Source organism: Peromyscus maniculatus, chromosome 5 (genome assembly GCF_049852395.1).
Source record: "Peromyscus maniculatus bairdii isolate BWxNUB_F1_BW_parent chromosome 5, HU_Pman_BW_mat_3.1, whole genome shotgun sequence".
Classification (NCBI taxonomy): Eukaryota; Metazoa; Chordata; class Mammalia; order Rodentia; family Cricetidae; genus Peromyscus; species Peromyscus maniculatus.
The window spans coordinates 55300717-55321562 of record NC_134856.1 but is presented as its reverse complement, the minus strand read 5'-3'; the positions used below and the strand labels follow the sequence as shown (position 1 = coordinate 55321562).

General features: G+C 47.5%; 1 protein-coding gene across 2 annotated transcripts in view; it reads left to right on the top strand.

The window, feature by feature from the left end:
- Positions 1-309: 309 nt before the first annotated feature.
- The window catches only part of Klhdc4 (kelch domain containing 4), a 32323-nt gene continuing 11786 nt past the window's right edge, over positions 310-20846 (top strand). Inside the window, exons 1-5 of one of the 2 annotated variants that reach the window (XM_006990137.3) lie at positions 310-505; positions 2643-2734; positions 5947-6025; positions 6973-7071; positions 11330-11466. In XM_006990137.3, the coding sequence (XP_006990199.1) occupies positions 407-505; positions 2643-2734; positions 5947-6025; positions 6973-7071; positions 11330-11466 (506 nt within the window). In that variant the 5' untranslated portion in view covers positions 310-406. The remainder of the gene's footprint in view (positions 506-2642; positions 2735-5946; positions 6026-6972; positions 7072-11329; positions 11467-20846) is intronic. The other variant, XM_016008464.3, reaches the window with a different exon arrangement.

The following is a 20846-nucleotide window of genomic DNA, read 5'->3' as shown; positions in this document are numbered from 1 at the left end:
GCAGTGCCTAAAAAGCCTGATATTGCCTGGCACATTTTACTTGTGTAGGAAATGGGGCTGCCTTAACTAGGGTCAGGAATCCCCTAAGTGCATGGAAATTTCTCTGGGAAATGAGACCTCCAGAATTCCGCTTGCTCCCTGGGAAATGAGACCCCCAGAATTCCGCTTGCTCCTGTCTAGTTTAGAGTCACCCAACTAGCTAGTGTAGTCGGGAGCAGCCACGCACTAAAGCGGACCGAGACGCACCGGCTGGCGGACCCAAATACTCGTTGAGCTGGCTGCTCGACGGAACACCGGAGAAACGGACAGGAAGTGACCTTTATTTAGCGCGCGCTCATTTCCGTCTGGGCAGAACGCCGCTTGCTCTCCTTCCGTCGTCTCCAGGTGCCGCTTCAGAACCAGCACGATGGGCAAGAAAGGCAAGAAAGAGAAGAAGGGCCGCGGCGCGGTTAAGACGGCCGCCAAGATGGAGAAGAAGGTGTCCAAGCGCTCTCGGAAGGAGGAGGTGAGCGGGGCATGGAGGGCCGGGCCGTGGAGGGAGGCGTGGTCTGGGACTGCGGGTGGGAGACCGGGAGCCGGAGTGGGGCCCGGGGTCTGTGGGTGGCTGGCCTGGCCGATCCCAGCGCCCTCAGGCCTCCCCGTTTCTCCCGCGTCCCTCCGCAGCACCGGCACTCCTCGTTTACCTGGTCGCTCTCTCCCACCTTCCTTTGAACATCAGATCTGTCCCGGACGCCATTCGGTTCTGCTTGCTTCCCTTTCTGGTCGAGATTAAGTGGAGGAGAACCTGAAGTTGAGTGACTCCTACTTTGTCCGGATGTGCGGTCTGGGAGTAAAGTCTTAACTATACTGCGCTTATTTATTTATTTTTAAAGGAGAGCACTTCCTTCAACAGTCTTAGGGAGTGAGCCGCTTTAGGATTTTTTTTTTTTTTTTTGGTTTTTCAAGACAGGGTTTCTCTGTGTAGCTTTGCGCCTTTCCTGGAACTCACTTGGTAGCCCAGGCTGGCCTCGAACTCACGGAGATCCGCCTGGCTCTGCCTCCCGAGTGCTGGGATTAAAGGCGTGCGCCACCACTGCCCGGCCCGCTTTAGGATTTTTAATGTCTTTTTGAGACAGGGTTTTTCTTTGTAGCCCTGGTTGTCCTGGAACTCACTCTGTAGAGCAGGCTACCCTCAAACTCATAGATCCTCCTGCCTCTGCCTCCCGAGTACTGGACTAAAGGCCTATGGCACCACCGCTCTGAGGCACAAGTAGGATTAAGTAATCAAACAAGTCGTTGGAACTGTGGGGTATTCCATAACAGTAGGTGGTGGCCCCCACTATCATATTTTCCCACACACCTATTATCCCAGGAACTGCAGATGGATCAGCGCTGAACTTCGGGCTAAGTGCGGTGCTGGCACTTTGTCTTAGGTCTTTCTCCCATGGGGCAGCTGTGATGACCAGGGTTTGCCCAGTGGTTTGCCAGGCACAGGGTTTCCTGGGCTCCCATCCTCATAACCTGGGAAGAGAGCACCTCAATTGAGAAAATACATCTATAAGATTGGCCTGTACAGGGCTGAAGAGGTGGCTCAGCCGTTAAGAGCATATGTTGCTCTTTCAGAGGATCCAGGGTTGATTCTGTGCACCCACATGGTGGCTCACAACTGTCTGGCCTTTGTGGGCACCATTTTCGAACATGGTGCACAGACAAACATTCAGACAAAACTCCTACACACATAAAATAATACATTTAAAAAATTGGCTTATAGGCAAGTCTGTGGGGATATTGTCTTGCTTAGTAATTGATGTAGGAGGGTCTAACCCACTCCCACTGTGGGCAGTTCCATACCTAGACAGGTGGTCCTGGGTTGTTAAGGAAGTAAGCTGAGCAAGCCACGGGGGGAACAAGCCAATAAGTAGCTTTCCTCCTTGGTCTCTGCTTCATTTCCTGCCCCCAGGTTCCTGCCTTGAGTTCTTGATCTGACTTCCTTTCATGATGGAATATAAGCTGTAAGATGCAATAAACTCTTTCCTCCCCAGGTTGCTTTTGATCACAGCACTAGAAAGCAAGCTAGGCCAACCTAGTAAATGCAGGGGAGAGGGCACTGGGGGTGTGTGGGAAAGATGGGCTGTCCAGTATGCTTGTGAACTGATACCTTACTGTCTAGGTCTATGGTCACAGCTGGGGAGTAGGGGCTAGTGAGTGGTAGACTACAGGTCACCACTGGGCCCTGTCATTCGGGCATTGCTTCGAAGGACTTAAGGCCTGTTCTCCTGGAGCTCATATGTTATGGGGATGGGAGTGGGAGCTGAAAACCGGTAAGCAAGAGAAATCCCAGGCACGGCTGTGTAGACAGCAAGGCGGGCTGTTGGCACAAACAGGTTGTCAGAGGCCATTGAAGGCAGTGTGGCCAGAGTGAGATCCCCTTCATAGAAAACCTTTGGTTGGTAGGAGGGGCGGTGTATGCATCTGCACCTACAGAAAAGCTGTCATTGGTGACACAATAAATATTTTCTGAATGTGTCAAGTTCTGTGTATTTTCAGACGCATATTAGGACTCAGGTGTGATTGGATCCCAGTCTATGGGAAAAAAGCTGTCCATGCCTTTAATTCTAAGACAGGTTAGACAGTCTCACATGTAGGTATGTTTGTATCTTTAGGAAGATCTGGAGGCCCTCATAGCCCATTTCCAGACCCTGGATGCCAAAAAGACCCAGGTCACAGAGACGCCATGTTCTCCACCCACTCCACGGTAAGTGAGCAAGCTTCGTTTCTCCTTTTTTGGGGGGAAAGCTAGGGGGTTTTGAGACAGGGTTTCCGTGTAACCCTGGCTGTTCTGGAATGCTCTCTGAAGATCAGGCTGGCCTCAGAACTCAGAGATCTGCCAGCCTCTCCCTCCCCAACACTAGGAAGAGCTGTCTGTCATCCTGCTCTACAGAGGCATGGGGAGGTGGTCTCTCACATTCCCTTGCCACAGACTGTGACAAAGACATGGCCACAGTGAGCTTCCCTTTGGTTCTCAAGTATTTTAAGAATGTGTCATGGGTGTAGACTGAAGAGCACCACAGATTTTTGATGTTCTTTTTTTTTTTTTTTAATTTATTATTATTATTATTATTATTTTTGGTTTTTTGAGACAGGGTTTCTCTGTATAGCTTTGCGCCTTTCCTGGAGCTCACTTGGTAGCCCAGGCTGGCCTCGAACTCACAGAGTTCCGCCTGGCTCTGCCTCCCGAGTGCTGGGATTAAAGGCGTGCCCCACCACCGCCCGGTTTTTGCTGTTCTTAATGCTTTTTTATTTACATGTGCAAAGCTTCTTAAACAGAAACTCTAAATTTGCCATTCTAAGTGAATTTATAACTTATGAGAAAGGTCCCAAGGCTTTTGTGGATTCATACACTTATAAAATCGGCTGAATGAACAACTTGGTCTCCATTGGATTGTTTCCTCCAGGTCCTAACATTGAATCCTTTTTAATTTGATTTATGGCCCTCTAATACTTGTCTGTGCTATTTAGCTGAAGCTCAGAATCCTCAGGAAAGGGCCAGTGCCTTCATGGACTGTCATTTGGTGTAGGGAAACTGTATAATAAGCTCTATTGTTCGTGTAGAGAAAGTGTGTAAGCCTTTCTGCCTCTAGCCCCATTTTGTTTGGTTGAAAAATGAGTGCTTCATTTTCCCAGACTGGGATTGAGCTTGTCCTGCCATAAGTTGCTTGAGTGGAAGCCCAAGATGGGGCTCTTGGGGATATGATAATTAGGTGCAGTGATGGCTCCAGAGCCTGAATCCCTCTGATATGGGAGGGAATCAGTGTTGAGCCCTGGAGTGAAGTGGTGGTGGTGATTTCTGCTGGGACTGGCTTTTACTTTTCTCTTCAGTTGGTGTGCTGGCTGGACCCATCTGATTGTTGAAGCAAGCCTGACACCTTCACTCAGGAATCTACTCAGAGTGCAGATGATTCGTCTTCACTCTGAATGTGGATTATTATTTTTTGATGATGATTTGGAACTTTTCTAAATCAACATTGACCCAGAGTTAGGTTTAATGTCAGGGTATAGTTTAAAAATGCTTGCAGAGAATGCTTCCTGGAGGCCGGGAACAGGAGGTGGAAGTGAGCTGATGAGATTACATCTTCTTTGATGACCTAAGTATTTTCTGACCTTCCACCTTTCAGTTGGGGTTTCAAACCATGTTACTCAGCCTTTCTTTCTCTGAGAGTCAGCTTAAGAGAGGAAAGGGTTACCAGAGCTCATGGTTTTGGCCTCCTCGGAAAGGCAGAACAAAATGATGTGAAGGAGCAAAGCTGCTCACCTCATGAAGACCGGGAACGGGATGGAAGAGGCTTCGGCAAAGATGCGCCTTTAGAAGTCTACTCCAGTGACTTACTCCTCCAGCAGTGACTAATGTGTCGCCCTCTTCCTGATCCATTCACCTCTCAGGATTGCTACCTGCTGGGGAGCAAGCCTTTCACCTCCGAGCCTTTTGGAAAGTTTACATCCAAACCATAACAAGAATGTATAATGTATAGGCCGACTGTGGCTTACCAGCAGAGGAGGCCCTAGCACTGGGTTGTGTAAGATTTGGAGTGACAGGAGTTTGGGACACTGTTCTTTACATTATTATGTAGCTTATTCTTTGACCATGCCATGTGCATTCGATTCTGATTATGCCCTCCACACCCCCAGTTTCACACTTGTGACGTAAGTGTGTCGCCTCAGTCCTTTTCACTTGAGTTCATCGGGATTGCTTATGTTTACATTGCTGTGCTGTGCAGTTTCCTACACTGTCCAGCTTTAAAATGCTCCCTGCTCCCTGCTAAGAGACAGCTGCTCCTGTCACTGTGGACCTGCCTATCTAGAGATTTCTCAGACAGAGAGCGGTGTGGCGTTTGTGTTTGGGGACAGACTTCTTCCACTCAGTGTGTCTCAGAGGCTCATCCACAGCATAGTGTGCTTCAGAACCCCATTCCTTCCTAGGAATGCCTAGGCCCCTGTCGTCATGTGTCACACTTGGCTGGTCCACACATCTGTAGCGTCTTGGCTGTTCTGCACTGGGTGGTTGTGAACAGCGCTGCGATGAGTCCAGCCTGCACTGGCACTTCAGATCCATGTCAGTTCTGGGCCTTGCTTCTGAGCGACTGTCAGCTGCCTCTGTGCTGTTGCGTTTTCAATGCTGGTTTCTTCACTGAAGAATTTCTCAACCTGAGAAATGTTCTGTGCACAGTAAATCCCCAAGAGATGAATAGAGAGTTCCGAGTCCCCAGACACAACTCGACCTTACTACCCATTTACCTTCTGAGAAGCATCTTCTAGAGTGGTCCTCACTGGGACACATCACTGTGCAGGCTCTGGGAACTGGGCTTCTGCAGGGTTGTTCCCATGGCCACCGCATCTGCTCTAGCTTTCTGCTTCCATAGTCGGATATACACATTGTCCACAGCTGTTCTGTTCCTGTGTGAGTAAGTAGGGAGTGTTAGTGATTTCTGTCGATGGTGTTGGGCCTCATACTGAAGTCCTTGAGTAGCGAACTTGGACCTTTGGTTATTTATTTGTGTGTGAATATGTGAGTATGTGCATGCACATCTGTCCCTGTGCACATATAGAGGTGATAGGACAGCTTGTGAGAGTTAGTTCTCCCTGTCATGTGAGTAGTGAGTATTAGGTTATCAGGGACGGGTTAGCCACAAGAGCCTTTGTCTACTGAACCATCTTACTAACCTTGGACTCGGTACAATTTTGATTGTGATTTAATTATGTGTGTGTACATACATTCATATAGATATACATGTGTGTGTGTGTATACACATATATATATATATGTGTATACACACACACACACACACAGATCGGCGGTAGCAGGGTGATTTTGGGTCCTATCCTCTGAGGGGTTAAGGAAGGGAAGGAGAGTCTGTTCTTAGCATGGTGTCAGTTCTCTGATGTTGCTCCTCTGTGGCTTGTGTCTTGCAGGTTAAATGCCTCCTTGTCTGCTCACCCTGAGAAAGATGAATTAATCCTTTTCGGAGGTGAATATTTCAATGGCCAAAAAGTAAAGTATATATGTTTTTCTTTTCCTCCCAACTTTTTCAGGGCTCACTTGAAGTAAATTTAAATTGGTGATAGAAGCAGGCCTCTGTCCTGTTACGTCCCTCTTGTACTTCCCACACTCTCAGTGTCAGGCCTGATGTGCGTGTGCTTGGCCAGCCACCAGGATCCCTCAGGGACTGGCAGTGGGGGCTTCAGTGCTGCAGGGGTCCCTAGCTCCACTGGGCCATACGTGTGCACAGAGTGCTCTTGAATAGAGAAAGTGCCGGTGAATTGGGGGGCCAGAAAACCCTGAGGTTTGGCGTGTGGAAGGAAAGCCGTTGAAAGCGTAGGCTCCTCCAGTAGCCTGTGACAAGCTCCAAGTGTCACCTCACTTGTCCAGCTCACTCTCTGTGTTCTCATGCCCTTAAAAACTGGTTTAAATTCAGAGACTGATGAGTCTTGCTGTGCCGCGGAGGCTCTTGGGACCTGAGGAGTCAATGGGCGTGATGACATTGGTCCCTGACTTAAGGGTCTTGTGTGTGAGCTCTAAGTCTAGAGTGATGAAAGACAGTGATCTGCAGCCACTGTCGTCAGGCAGCAGGGCTCTGTGATGTGGCAGTGCTTTAAAATGACAGGTGGCGTGGTAGATGACCGCCAGCCGTTCTGAGGCTAGTGTTCCCAACCCATGTTAAGGTGGGCTGGGCTGAGAGGGCTGCGAGGGGGAGGTCTGATGGGTTAGGCACACAGTGCATCTTCCATTTAGTATTTTTGCCTGTTCATAAATTCATTGAGACTCAAGCCTGAGGCGAGTCGGGAGCATCTGTCATGTCCTCTCAGACAGTCTTGGGGCTTGCACATGGCCTGTCTGCACTGGGTGACTAGTGTACAAGCTTCCTGGAGCATGCACTGTTGTTGTCATTGCTGTGTGCATGTCATGTGTGGTGTGGCTGATCCACTTCCTTCCTGCAGACCTTCATGTATAATGACCTCTACGTCTACAGTATCAGAAAGGACACCTGGACGAAAGTTGACATCCCTGGCCCACCTCCACGGCGCTGTGCTCATCAGGTAATGCCAGAACTGTCTGTCCCAGAGTCATCTACAGATGACAGGCCACCTCCTGCTTCCCTCGTGCTACATCCGTCTGGGTCTTTGAGACAGGGTCTCACACTGTGGCTTAGGTTTGTTTTGGACTCAGGGCATCCTCCTGCCTTCAGCCTCCTGCATGCTGGAATGAGAGGCTGGAGCCGCCAGCCTGGGCTCTGCCATCTTCCCTGGACACTTTACTGAGTTTCGTTGCACTGGTCTCTTCACCTGTGAGAAGGGAATGAGCCTCTGCTCCGAATGATGTGATGATGGAATGTTAAAGAAAGGAAAGAAGGATGCATCTGGTTTGAAGCTGTTGAGGAATGGTTTCTTGAACTCCCTCTCAGCTAACAGTTTCAAAAGCTCCCTGAAAGATGGTAGAGAAATCCCACGTGGTCAAACATCTCAACATTAAGTCCCAAGTGAAGAACTGATGCATTGGGTTCCTATGTTGTTTTATTTATTTATTTTTTCAAATGTGGAATTCATAGATTTTTTTCCCCTATTTGTATATGTATTTAAAAATTTTTTAAATTTATATTTCATGTGCATTGGTGGTTTTTTTTGTTTTTTGTTTTTTTGTTTTTCGAGACAGGGTTTCTCCGTGTAGTTTTAGTGCCTGTCCTGGATCTCGCTCTGTAGACCAGGCTGGCCTTGAACTAACAGAGATCCTCCTGGCTCTGCCTCCCAAGTGCTGGGATTAAAGGCGTGTGCCACCAGCGCCCAGCTTTGTGCATTGGTGTTTTGCCTGCATGTATGTCTGTGTGAGGGTGTCAGATACCCTGAAACTAGAGTTACAGATAGTTGTGTGCTTCCATGTGGTTGCTGGGAATTGAACCTGGATCCTCTGGAAGAGCAGCCAGTGCTCTTAACTGCTGAGGCATCTCTAGTCCTGTATATGTATTTTTTTAACTTAAATTTTTTTACATTGGTGTGTGTGTGTGTGTATTTACCATGGCACACATTTGGAGGTCTGAGGACAGCTTTTGGGGAATCAGTTCTCCTTTCAGCACGTGGCTTCCCAAGATTGAACTCAGGTCACCAGGTTTGGTGGCAGGCACCTTTACCTGCTGAGCCATCTGACTGAACACTACTTTTTCTTTTCAATCACTTTAGTAGTTGATGGTTTCTTTGTTCCCCTCTTCCTACCTCCTCTTATTTCTTCTTACTAGAAGCATGTAAAACTGCAAATCCCACCACATGTGGCTGCAGCTCTGTCCTGCATACACTTGGTGTTTTGTGTTTTCATGTGGTCGAGTGAATCTAGATCATTCTGATGTATTTGGATATGTTATTTGATCTGTGGGTTACAGAATTTAGCAGTTACTTAGTCTACAAATATGTTGGAATTTTTTTTCAGATAGCTTTTTGTTGTTAGAGTCTCATTCTATTTCAAGGAAACCTTCATGATTCATCCTGTTTGAAGTTTATCTCGTGGCCCCATGTGGTCTCTTGATGAAAAGACTGTGTCCTCCAGCTGTATTGCCTGACTAGCATTCAGGTTTTCCATGAACTCACTGATGTATCCCTGATGACCTATGTTCTGGAGTTAGTATAGCCACCTCCCTTCTTAGGACTTAGGTTTGTATGATGGATCTAACACCCTGCCTTACCTCTTTAGTGGCTTTTTAAGGTACCTTCTTAAGAACTGTGCTGTGGGGCTAGAGAGATGGCTCTGTGGTTAAGATAACTAGCCGATCTTCCAGAGGACATGAGTTTGGTTCCCAGCACCCACATGCGGCTCACATTCCTGAAAGTGTTTCTTCTGACTTAAGGACTTTGACATGGTGCCCACAATGGAGGGATGCTTAAAGGACACACTGTGGTTTCCAAAGAAATGTGTCTGTTCCCACTCCGCAGAGGCCACTTCCAGTCACTGACTATAAAACCAGCCAGGTGCGTGTATCTAGGAAGGGTTTTATAGGTGGTGACAAGGAGCCCAGAAGGCTGCCTGCCACTCTCTGTGTTTGTGGCTGAGGAGGCAGACCTGGGCCTGGCAGTTCTTCGCTGCATGGTGGGCCTTGGTCTTGGTTCTGGTCTTGGCAAGAGTCCCATGGCCTCCCTGCTTAGCTTGCTTCTCAGATTGCAGGCTCGAGAAAAGAGCCTGGGGCTAAGTAACTGGACAGGATCTCACTGTGTAGCTTTGGCTCTTGAACTCACAAAGATAGATCTGCCTGCCTCTGCTTCCCAAGTGCTGGGATTAAAGGTGTGCAGCGCTGCCTGGCAATAGGTGGGTCCATTCTTTGCACAGATGTTACCAACATCTCGGGCTGTGCACCGAGTCTCCAGGGGAGCCCATCCCATGACCCCAATTGGCACTGTGGCTCCTGCTTCATCCTTTTGGTTGCCAAGCTCTGATGAACAATGGTGGAAGCTTCAGCTTTGATACTTTGGGGCTGAGGTGCTGGTGTAGCATTGCTCTGCTCTCCGTGGGTCCTTGGGCTGGACTGGTTGGGACAGTAAAGTCCCTGCAGAGGGAACCTACAGGCCCTACCTTCACGCTTTTGTCGGCCTTTTCTAGTTTTATTGTGTATTTGTGCTGCTGTAGATAACACAGTGCTGTGGTAGAGTAGTTTATTCTTCACAGGTTGGGAGACAGACAGCCTAGTGTCCAGGTACCAGCATCTTAGTGCTGTATAGGGTGTGGTAGGTAGGTGTGCCTGCCATCCCAGCATTCAGGAGATGGAGGTAGGATCAGAAGCTCATGGCCATCCTTGGGTACATAATGAGTTTGAGACTAGCCTGGGCTATGTGAGGCTTTGTTTTTATTTTAAAGAAGTTAGTTTTGGGCCGGGCGGTGGTAGGGCACGCCTTTAATCCCAGCACTTAGGAGGCAGAGGCTGATGGATCTCTGTGAGTTTGAGGCCAGCCTGGGCTACAGAGCGAGTTCCAGGATAGCCAGGGCTGTTACACAGACAGAGGGGAAAAAAAGTGAGTTTTGCAGAGAATGTTCAGACAAACAGCAATCCTTACCTCTAGATATTTAGAAATAAATATTAGCGTTCTACAAATACCTCATGTCATGTGCATGCTTTTTTGTGAAGCACTTTTAGATGTGTTGTAGAGCCTAGGAATGGGTTAAATGGACTGAAGCAGACTGGGGAAACGGCTCTGAGGGTAAGAATGCACTCTTGTTGCACGTGAAGCCCTGAGTTAGGACCCCAGCATCCATGTAAACATATGGGCGTGGTTCACATGCACCTGTGACCCAGTGTTGTCAGTGGCAGAGATGAAGGATCACGGGAACTTGCTACGCAAGCCCAACTCCAGGTTCAGTGAAAGATCCTGTCTTAAGGAGAATAAGGTAGAGAGTGATAGACAGGACACTCGGCATCCTCCTCCTACCTCTGCACCCGCACACAGGCAAGTGCAACCCCCCCATGTGTTTACACCTCATACACTCATACACCTGTGCACACACCTTACATATATCCTTGTGCACATACACAGTTGCATATGACTTGCATACATGTCCACATACCTCGAACTCACACATATGCACATACCTTACACACATACACATGTACATGTAAACACACCTCACATCCACACATGTGCATATGCCTTACACACACATACATATGTGCATATAATCTCAATACACTCGTACACATGTATGTACACATGTAAACGTGCATACATTTCATGTACTCATACACATGTGCATACACCTCACATAGGTATATATGCCTCACATACATGTCCACATACCTTATATCTACACATGTGCATATGCCTCACATATACACATGCATACACCTTATACCCTGTGATTATATATCACACAAGTGCATATGCCATATATACATTTACATGTGCATAGGACTCACACACATGTTTATACCTCATACTTTCACACATGCATATACCTCATGTACACATAACTAATAATAAAGACAACACTGAAGTGCTTCCTTATGGTTATTTAATAAACAGAAATGGTATTTGCTGATTGAGAACCTATGTTAAGTTATAGTAACTGCTCATTTAATAGGACAGTACGTTGTCTGAATGTAAGTAGATGTCTGTCTTGCTGTCTAGGGAAACATGGATGTGTTAGGACTTTGAGTATAATTAATATGCTTAGGGAAGTTTGTTCTAGAAGCTTCCTCTGGAAGGCAGGAGACAGTGGCGAAGGGTGTCCCTGAGATCTGGGTGAACGGTGCTGATGCTCCTTGTCATGCTGGGGCCGGCTGTGCTGTCTCATGGCTCACCTAATCTGTTTGCTTTCTTTTAACAGGCTGTGGTGGTGCCCCAGGGTGGTGGGCAGCTGTGGATCTTTGGTGGGGAGTTTGCATCTCCTGATGGCGAGCAGTTCTACCATTACAAGGATCTCTGGGTCCTGCACTTGGCCACCAAGACCTGGGAACAGATTCGGTAAGATTGTGGATGGGAACCTGAGCTCTGGCCTCAGCTTGTGTGCCTGATTGGATTTGAGTTATGAGTGGGGCAAGGAGGGTGCAGGGTGCTTTCCTGTGTGGTGGGGGCCAGGGCTTTGGTGGAGGCATTGTTTGGGGTGGTGCGCAGCGAGCAGTGTGTCGGCCCGAGTCACCCCTCTCCACACAGCTGCTTTTCCGGTGTGGGTTCAGGCCTGCTGCAGGTCACCTGATCCTGATGGAGATCTGTCATGATAAGACCAGGAGATGGCCCTGTGCCAGACAGATGGAGAAATGGCAGAGCTGGTCAGAGGAGGGAGGAACCTTCATGGTTCTCAGGAAGCCAGACCTGCAGTACTGGTGCTTGGTTCTCTCTGCTGGAGCCTCTGCTGTGTTGTGTCTCTGTCTTACTGTATCGGAATGAGAATTGCTGCAGAGAGGAGCCTGGCAGAAGGGCCAGTTGCCAGCAGACTTACTGATTCCATCTTCTTTGGGTGCTGCCAAGCACTGTTGGCAGGGATGTGCATCCCACAGTATAATGGTACTGTCCTCTCTGCTAATAAAGCAGTACACCAATATTAGGCAGGGAGTAAAGTCTCCTGGTCCCAGGACTCCCACTGGAAGGGGTGTGGCTGTCACTAGAGAGAATGTTGAGGGGCCTTTAATTCCTGACCCTCTTGCCTCCACCTCCTGAGTGCTGGCATTATAGTCACACCCACCACCCATGGCTTAGTTGCCATTCTTAAGCCCGCAGTTTCAATTGCAGACTCATGGCAGGTAGAAAGGTGATTGTTTATGTGTTTTACTGCTTTTTTGTCTTTTGTCCAAATCCCTGTTGGAGGAGCCTTTGCCAACAGTTTCAGACTCAGCATGGCCTCTGGTGTTATCAGGGGAGAGTGTGATGCAAACCCAGCAGATGTGCTTTGAGATATTTGCCTCGTAGCCAGGTGTAATGGATATTTCACAAGTCATTCTTGGTCCCTTTAGGAAGCCCAAAGTCCTAAGTGAAATGTGCATTGTTGCTATGGGAATAGCCAAGTCCAGGACCCCATAGCCTTTGACCCATGGAAGAATGGTAAAGCTCTACCCCCACGCCTCTGAGGTGAGGCTCAGAGAAGGATAGTAATTCCTTTCTCTGATCTATGTGTGGATGTTAATAATGTGTGGAGAAAATGTCCACCAAAGCTTTCTTCCCCCAGATAGTCACAAGATTGTTGCTACTGAGATTAGCTAAAACAATCTCCTTGATCCAGCTGTATACCACAAAACCCGCCTCCTTGCTTATCTGTATGTAATAACCCTACCTGCTTGTTCAGCTGTATGCAGTAGCCCCATCTCCCTGTTCAGCTCTGTATAATAAGCACTCTGAGCTTCCAGAGTGCTGTGGTTTCCCCTTCAGAGACCCCAGCCCACCCAGTCCCAGCCTTTTTGTGTGTGTCTATGTCTGTCTTTTCTTCATTCCTTGCCTCCCCAGTCAGATCCATCCAGGAGTTGAGCTAGTTCAGGTGTGGAGGTCAGGAGTGAGCACTGTACAGCCATACTCTGCTGTGTGCATGCCTAGTAGTTGCTTTTTATCTCAAATCAGCGTCACTGTGTCAGGGGTCTGTGATGTTCACACTCCTTGTGTTGATTTGAGCCTGACCCGTGTTTAAGGCCCCTGATGAAATGCAAAAGAACAGTGTGTCTGAGAACCTTGATGGATGTAGCCATGCCTCCATTCAGGTGCCAGGTCCCAGCTCCTGAGAGGCCTGATTCCTGATACCCTTTTGGTTTGGGGTGTTACAGGGCTTTTCTTCCCCATCCCCTCTTTTTTTTTTTTTTCCAGAAGTATGTCACTGACGCTCTGGCTAGACTGGAACTCTCTTTGTAGACCAGACTGGCCTTAAACTCACTGCCTCTGCCTCTGCTTCACAAGTACCGGGGTTAAAATCATGGGTTACCATGCCTGGCTTTTGGGCTTTCCCATTTTCCTGGCTGCCCCCTGACCTCATGACTGTGACAGACACCACAGCTGTGGCAGTATTAGTGAATGAACAGTTCTCTTGTGGAAGCCAACCTCAGTGCAGGGTCCATGTTTCTGATTCTGGCCTTGGTGGTGCTTGGAATGAGCCTTCCAGAACTGTAGAGGTTTGTCCAACAGGAGTGGATGTCACCCAGTCTAGGATGGCGGTTGGCCAGGGGAGACTTGCCTTGGTGTTGGATCTGAAGTATGTTAGGAAGCAGCCAGCAGTTCAGGGAGGGCAAAGTTCTGTGCTTCCCACCAGATACCGGTCAGTTCAGATGGAATCTTCCATTTGAATATGAGATGGATCTGAGATTAGCTTCTGATCTGGGTGGACGGTGTGTTTAATATGTTGGGTGTGTGTGTGTTGTATTTGTGTGTGTTTTGTATTTGTGTATATGTGTGTTGTATTTGTGTTGTATGTGTGTTGTATTTGTGTGTATGTGTGTTGTATTTGTGTGTTGTATTTGTGTGTGTGTTGTGTTTATTTGTGTGTTGTGTTTGTGTGTATGTGTGTTGTATTTGTGTGTGTTGTATTTGTGTGTGTGTTGTGTTTGTGTGTATGTGTTGTATTTGTGTGTGTGTTGTATTTGTGTGTGTGTGTTGTATTTGTGTGTGTTGTGTTTGTGTGTATGTGTGTCTCTTGTATTTGTGTATGTTGTGTTTGTGTGTGTTGTGTATGTGTGTGTCTCTTGTATTTGTGTGTGTGTCTGACTGTCTAGATAAATGGAGAGAGATTGAGGAAGATGCTGTCATTGATCCATGTGCACACACAAAGGCTCAAGAGTGCACATGTGTAACACCACACACGCACAGTGTATGCTTGTTTCTTACACGTTCAGTTGTGCAGGCAATACTGCTGTCTCAGTCTAAAGGATTTCTAGCCCCCTAAAAAGAAACCACTCTATTCCTCAGCCCCCCAGTCCCCACTTTGTCTTTGAGCTTGCCTTTTCTGGCTGTAAATGGAATCCTGAAATGCTGTGGCCTTCAGTGTCTAGCTGTATTACTCAGCGTGAGATTTCCCAGTTCAGCATGTTGGAGTGTGTCAGTGTTTTATTCCATAGACCACTGATCCATTCATCTGTGGAGGGGCACTCGGGTTATTTCTACATTGTCATACGCATTAATGCCTTCAGTAGATAAGAAAAATTGGTTAGAAGTGTAAAAGTGTGTGTGGTCTGTGTGTGCTATTTGTCTCCTGACTGAGGAGGGAGTCCATATTCAGTCTGTACCCAGCCCACTTGTTGTCTAGAGAGGAAGTGTGCTTAGGCCCCTGTGGAGGAGGAGCTGGCTAAAACTGTGCCCTTCAGTGATGATGGCAAGTCCCAGAGTCCTGGTGTTGCATGGCTTTTCCTGAGAAGTTTCTTTCTTTTCACCCTAGATAGTGGGCAACAACAGGCTGGATATTCTGAGTCTAGCTTGGCTAACTGGCGCACTTACTGGTGTAACTTCAGGAGTATTGCACCAGTTATACCTCCAAGGAGTTGTTCTTTGTTACAGCTTGGGTCTGAAGACCCTGTTCCCGGGAATGGAAGAAGCCCTTTGGCCCTTTGCACTGTGGCCAGGTGTGCTGGGTGTCTGAAGACCTACCTCTTGGCTCTGTAGCATTGTAAGGTTTTCTGAAGAGTGGTGCTTGAGAACCTGATCCAAAGAGAAGTCAGGTGTGAACCCATGCTGTGCCAGTGAGTACTGGGAAGGAGCAAGGGCCATGTGGTAAAGTGTAACTGATTTGTAGGAAAGCTAAGAGGGTGACCTCCTGTGTTCGAGGCTGGCTTCTGACCTGACTGTGGTTTCCTTGGGGCTGACAGCTAAGTATGGTAAGGTGTCTGTCTGCATGGGTGTCTGAAGGCTTGAAAGAGAGGACATGCTGCACATAGCTCCATTTAGGCCATGCTGTGACCACACCATGGGAGTAGGGACTGTTTCTGTTCTGTGATGGGCCCTGTGACCTTGAACTCAGAATTCCTGTAGAATTCAGTCCTTTGCTAAGCTTGGCATGGCCTTGGACAGTGGGTACTATATAGTGTGCTAAGTATAAACATGAACATAACTCAGAACACTAGTGTTGAGTGCTTGGCTGTTCACTCTAAGCCTGCACTGATGTCTGATGCTTGGACATTCTCTATGTATATCTCACAGTGGCCGGTGGTGGAGTTGGTGATGCCGGCTGGCAGCATGCCCTATGGGAATGCCATTCTGCGCAGAGCCCAGAAGAACTAAGAGCCTGCGCCCACACCATTGCGTGTGTGTCTTTGTGCTATACATAGGCTTCTGGATGAGTGGGGCAGGCTAATTTTTTTTAAAAAACTCCATATTTAGGATTGACAGCAATTGAAAAGCCTATTGGAGATTCGAATATAAATGGGCTTTTTGGGAGGGTGGCTTGATTTTTCTAGAGGGGAACATGGAACCTTTTTATAGCCCCTTCCCTCTATTTTTAGTTACAGAACAGTGGTACTTCACTGCTGCTGCCACAAGTGAGTTGTGTCCTTAGCATCTGACTCAGCCAGAGGATGACCTGGTGGGGTTCCTGTTCAGGAAGCTGTTGGGAGCCTGGCCTAAGCCTCCAAGGTTCTGGGTCATAGGTGGCCAGCTTTCCAGTGTCCTTGACTTCTGTCACTGTGTGACACTGGGAATGCCCAGTCTCCTTGGTGTCTGTGCCGTAGTAATTAGGTGTGTGAGTGTGCTGCTTCAGTTGGGCCGGGAGCACCTTCTGAACTCCTGAGTGGGAGCGGACCTCTGGCCAGAGCAGTCGGTTCCTTTCTTGTCTTATGCCTGTGCAGAACATGGCTGTGCTGTCTGCTCACCCTGGATTGTGGCCTTTTCCCATGTGCACAGTCAAGGCCCCCTCTGCAGTATGGTCCAGATAGTCCTCTTGGCTTTGGAAAGCCTGCATGTTGTGTGATGGTGTGCCTAGACTGGCTCTTTTGATCCTGGATACTGATGTTTGCTGTTTTTAATCATGAATTTTGACTCTAGAACATGCTTACTCGATTACAAGTAATACAAAGCTAGAAGAAGGCAAATAAATTGGTTGATGAATTGTGTATCCCCCCAATCTAAAAAGATTTTCTCTGTAGGATTATAAAGAAGGGTGAAGGAAACGACTCCAAAGCTGCTCTTCCTGAGAGTAGAAGGTGCACTGGTTATGAGAGTACCCAAAGGGTGCCTGAAGGTTGGGTGGCTAGAATATGGATGGTGTCTAGGAGAAGGTATTGATCACCATTTGAGAATCATTCTCCCCGCGTGCGCGCGCGCGCCCCCCCCCCCCCCCAGACAGGGTTTCTCTGTGCAGTTTTGGTGCCTGTCCTGGATCTCACTTTGTAGCCCAGGCTGGCCTCGAACTTACAGAGATCCGCCTGGCTCTGCCTCCCGAGTGCTGGGATTAAAGGCGTGCGCCACCACCGCCCGGCAAGCGTCATTCTTGATTGAGCTAGGGAAGACCCCAGCAGGTACTCTTGTGGTATGCTTCAAATGCTGCATCTAAATGCTCGTGAAGGGTGGCTTCGGGGCAGGAGCCTTTCATTGTTGAGGTTCTGTGTGGATGCATTTGTTAGGAATCTTGCTGTTTATGGGATTTTGTTTTTTTAAGTTTTATTTCATTTGTTGTGTGTGTGTTGGGGGGGAGTTGGAGGGGGGAGGTGGATTCAGGTACCCGTGGAAGCCAGAAGAGGGTGTTGGATCCTCAGGTGCTGGAGTTAGAGATAGTTGTGAGCCACCCAGTGTGGGTGCTAGAAACTGAACTCTGATCTTCTAGAAGAGCCACAAGTGCTTTTAACTTCTGAGCCATCTCTCCACTGAGCCAGCCCCCACTCTGGGATTTTTACATAAAACCGCCCGTATGTAACCACTCATGGCAGTTTGACTTTCCTGCATTCCACTTGGGAGCAGTGGGAAGGCCTGGGGAGAATACTGCACTGGGGGTTGAGGCCCTGGTTCCTAAGTAGGAGGGTCTTACAGAGCAGGCAGGCTGCAGTGAATCTTGCTAGCCGTGCCCTCCTTTGGCAGCCAGCCAGCAGCTTTTCTGCAGTGACAGGTGCTCCTTCCTACCTCTCTCCTTCCGTCCCCACGCTCCTCTCTGACTTCCCTCTTTCTACTTACCAGAGTGATGTGTGTTCACTGGGGAAAGACAGACGATAATAAAACTGCTCAGAATCCTGGATTAGAATCTTATGTAATGTGTTTTGTAACCTGCCGGTGTCTTCCATTCTTATGAACATTTTTCTGTGACATGAAATATCATAATCTGATTCTTTAAAAACGAACAAACAACTTTGTCTGATAGAATAAAGTGGAATTTCCAATTAAGCTTGCAATTGGGGAAGTTTATATTTTTGCTCCTATTATTTGTCTGGTGTGTATGTGGGGGGTAATATGTGTGTGGAGGCCAGAGGAGGTCAATATTTGGTGTCTTGTTTTACCCTCTTGACTATACTTTTTGAGACAGTCTCTCACTGAACCTGGAGCTCACCAGTTGTTGAGGTGCCTGGTCAGCCAGCCCCAGGATCTACCTGTCTCCATCCCAGCATTTGGATAACAAGTGCACACCACTAGGCTGAACTTTTTGGCTTTTGTTTTTTAGTTAAAAAAAAAAACAAACAAAAAAACAAGCCGGGCAGTGGTGGCGCACACCTTTAATCCCAGCTCTCGGGAGGCAGAGGCAGGCGGATCTCTGTGAGTTCAAGGCCAGCCTGGTCTACAGAGTGAGATCCAGGACAGGCTCCAAAGCTACACAGAGAAACCCTGTCTCAAAAAAACAAAACAAAACATTAAAAAAAAAAAAAAAAAAAACAAACCCTGATTTCTGGGGATCACCTTTGGCTCCTTGTGCCTGTGTGACAGTCACTTCATAGACTGAGACCTCTCTCTAGTTCCCTATGCCTATATTATTAAGGTTTCAAATTTCTTTCTTTGCTTCTTTTTTCTTTTTCTTTTTTTTGGTGAGGGGTGTAACTGAAAGTTCCTGTGCCCACCCAGGTCTTGCATCCTCGTTGTCCTGCAGCCACTCAGATCCAAATGAACACACAGAGGCTTAAATTAATTATGAACTGTATGGCCTATTGGCTCAGACTTCTCACTAGCTAGATCTTACATCTTAAATTAACCCATTTCCATAAATCTGTACTTTGCCACGTGGCTTGTGGCTTACCAGTATCTTTACATCTTGCTTCGCATCCCCTCTGTTCTGCCTTTCTCCTTCCTCTCTAGTTAGAATGTCCTGCCTAACCCTATTCTACCTCGCCATTGGCCAAACAGCTTTATTTATCAACCAATCAGAGCAACATATTTTCACAGCACACAAAAAGACATTTCCCTATCAGAGGGGGTTTGAGATGGGGTCTCTATGTAGCCATTGCTGTCCTGGAACTCACTGTGTAGACCAGGCTGACCTTAATTCACGAGATACACCTGCCTCTGTCTCCCAAATACTTGGGATTAAAGATGTGCACCACCATACCTGACCTATTATGTGCTGGTTCTTTTGTAAGATTTATGTGCATGAATTTTTTTTTTTTTTGGTAGGGGTGGGGGTTTCGAGACCGGGTTTCTTCGTGTAGATTTGGTGCCTGCCCTGCCTCTAGCTCTGTAGACCAGGCTGGCCTTAAACTCACAGAGATCCATCTGCTGCAGCCCCCCCCCCCCCCATTAAAGGCTTGCACCACCACTGCCCGGCCTATGTGTGAATGTTTTGACTGTATGTGTGTAAACACTTGCAGTGTCCATGGAGACCAGAAGAAGGTGTCTGTATCTGGAGTTAGAGAAGGTTGGTTGTAAGCCACTGTGTAGATGATGGTGATTTAACCAGGATCCCCTGGAAGAGCAGCCAGTGTCTTAACCAGTGCTCTGACCCCCTACTTTTTTTTTTTTTTTTTTTTGGTTTTTCGAGACAGGGTTTCTCTGTGTAGCTTTGCGCCTTTCCTGGAGCTCACTTGGTAGCCCAGGCTGGCCTCGAACTCACAGAGATCCGCCTGGCTCTGCCTCCCGAGTGCTGGGATTAAAGGCGTGCGCCACCAACGCCCGGCCTGACCCCCTACTTTTAAAAATACTATTGTTGTTATTATTGTTATTATTTATTGACTATTTCACTATGTATTCCAGGTGGGTCTCAACTCACAGAGATCTGCCTGATTCTGTCTCCCCAGTGCTGGGATTAAAGGTGTGGGCTACCATACCTGGCTTTCATATATATATTTTTTTGTTGTTGTTTTGTTTTATTTTTGTTTTTTGAGACAGGGTTTTTCCATATATGTAGCCTTGGCTGTCCTGGAACTTGCTTTGTAGACTAGGCTGGCCTTGAACTCATAGAGATATACCTGCCTTTGCCTCCCAAGTGCTGGGATGTGCATTGGTGTTTTTGTCTGTATGTGTGTCTGTATGAAGGTGTTGGATCCCCTGGAACTGGAGTTACAAACAGTTGTGAACTGCCATGTGGGTGCTGGGAATTGATGCTGGATCCTCTGGAAGAGCAGCCAGTGCTCCTTGAAGAGGCCTAACTTAACATTAGTGCAGCCATGACAGGCTGTAGACTAACAATACTGGGACTAGGCCTCACCATTACAATAACCAGGAAAAGCCACAAACTGTACCCTGCAGGGGACCAATTAGAATTGAGACAAACAGGTACTAAATGCTCTATCTAGAGCATAAACGATGGCTTACATCACTTGTATATCAGTTGCCAATTTCCTTGCAGCAACGCCCGTGTCAATCACTGACGAAACTGTTACCTCACTCCTACTCAATCAGGAGTTCAAACCCCCATCTGAATCTAGAATTCCCCTATCCCCATCCTTTACTCCTTAAAAACCCTGCTTCAGCAGAGCTCAGGACTCTCCCTGACCCAACTGCTGTGTTGGAACGGAAGGAGAGCCCAAGCTCAAGCTTGCAATAAAGGCTCTTTGCTTTTGAATATGAATTCAGACTCCTGGTGGTCTCTGGGGGGCTCATGATGTGGGCATAACATTCCTAACAACTGAGCCATATCCCTAGCCCCCTCCCTATATATTTTTTAATACTGTATTTTTAGTTTTTTATTTGACAGAATCTAACCTATTATATTTTACCTAAAAAACATTTATTCAAGTCAGAGATTCTGCTATTCTGGAAGTCTTTTCTGTCTGGGAATTGAACCCAAGGTTTCACACATGCTTGGGAGGTATTCTACCACTGATCTACCTCTTACCCCTCCAGAAGTCCTATAGCGTTGGGCAGGACTGTCAGGCTGATTCTGGTCATTTGAAGAGATAATGAAGATAACTTACTAAGTGTATTGAAAATGGAAATCAAGAGCTGAAGAGATAGCTCAGTAGTCAAGATTGCTGCTGTTCTTCTAGAGCACCAGGGTTTAATTCCCAGCACTCACATGGCAGCTTACACTC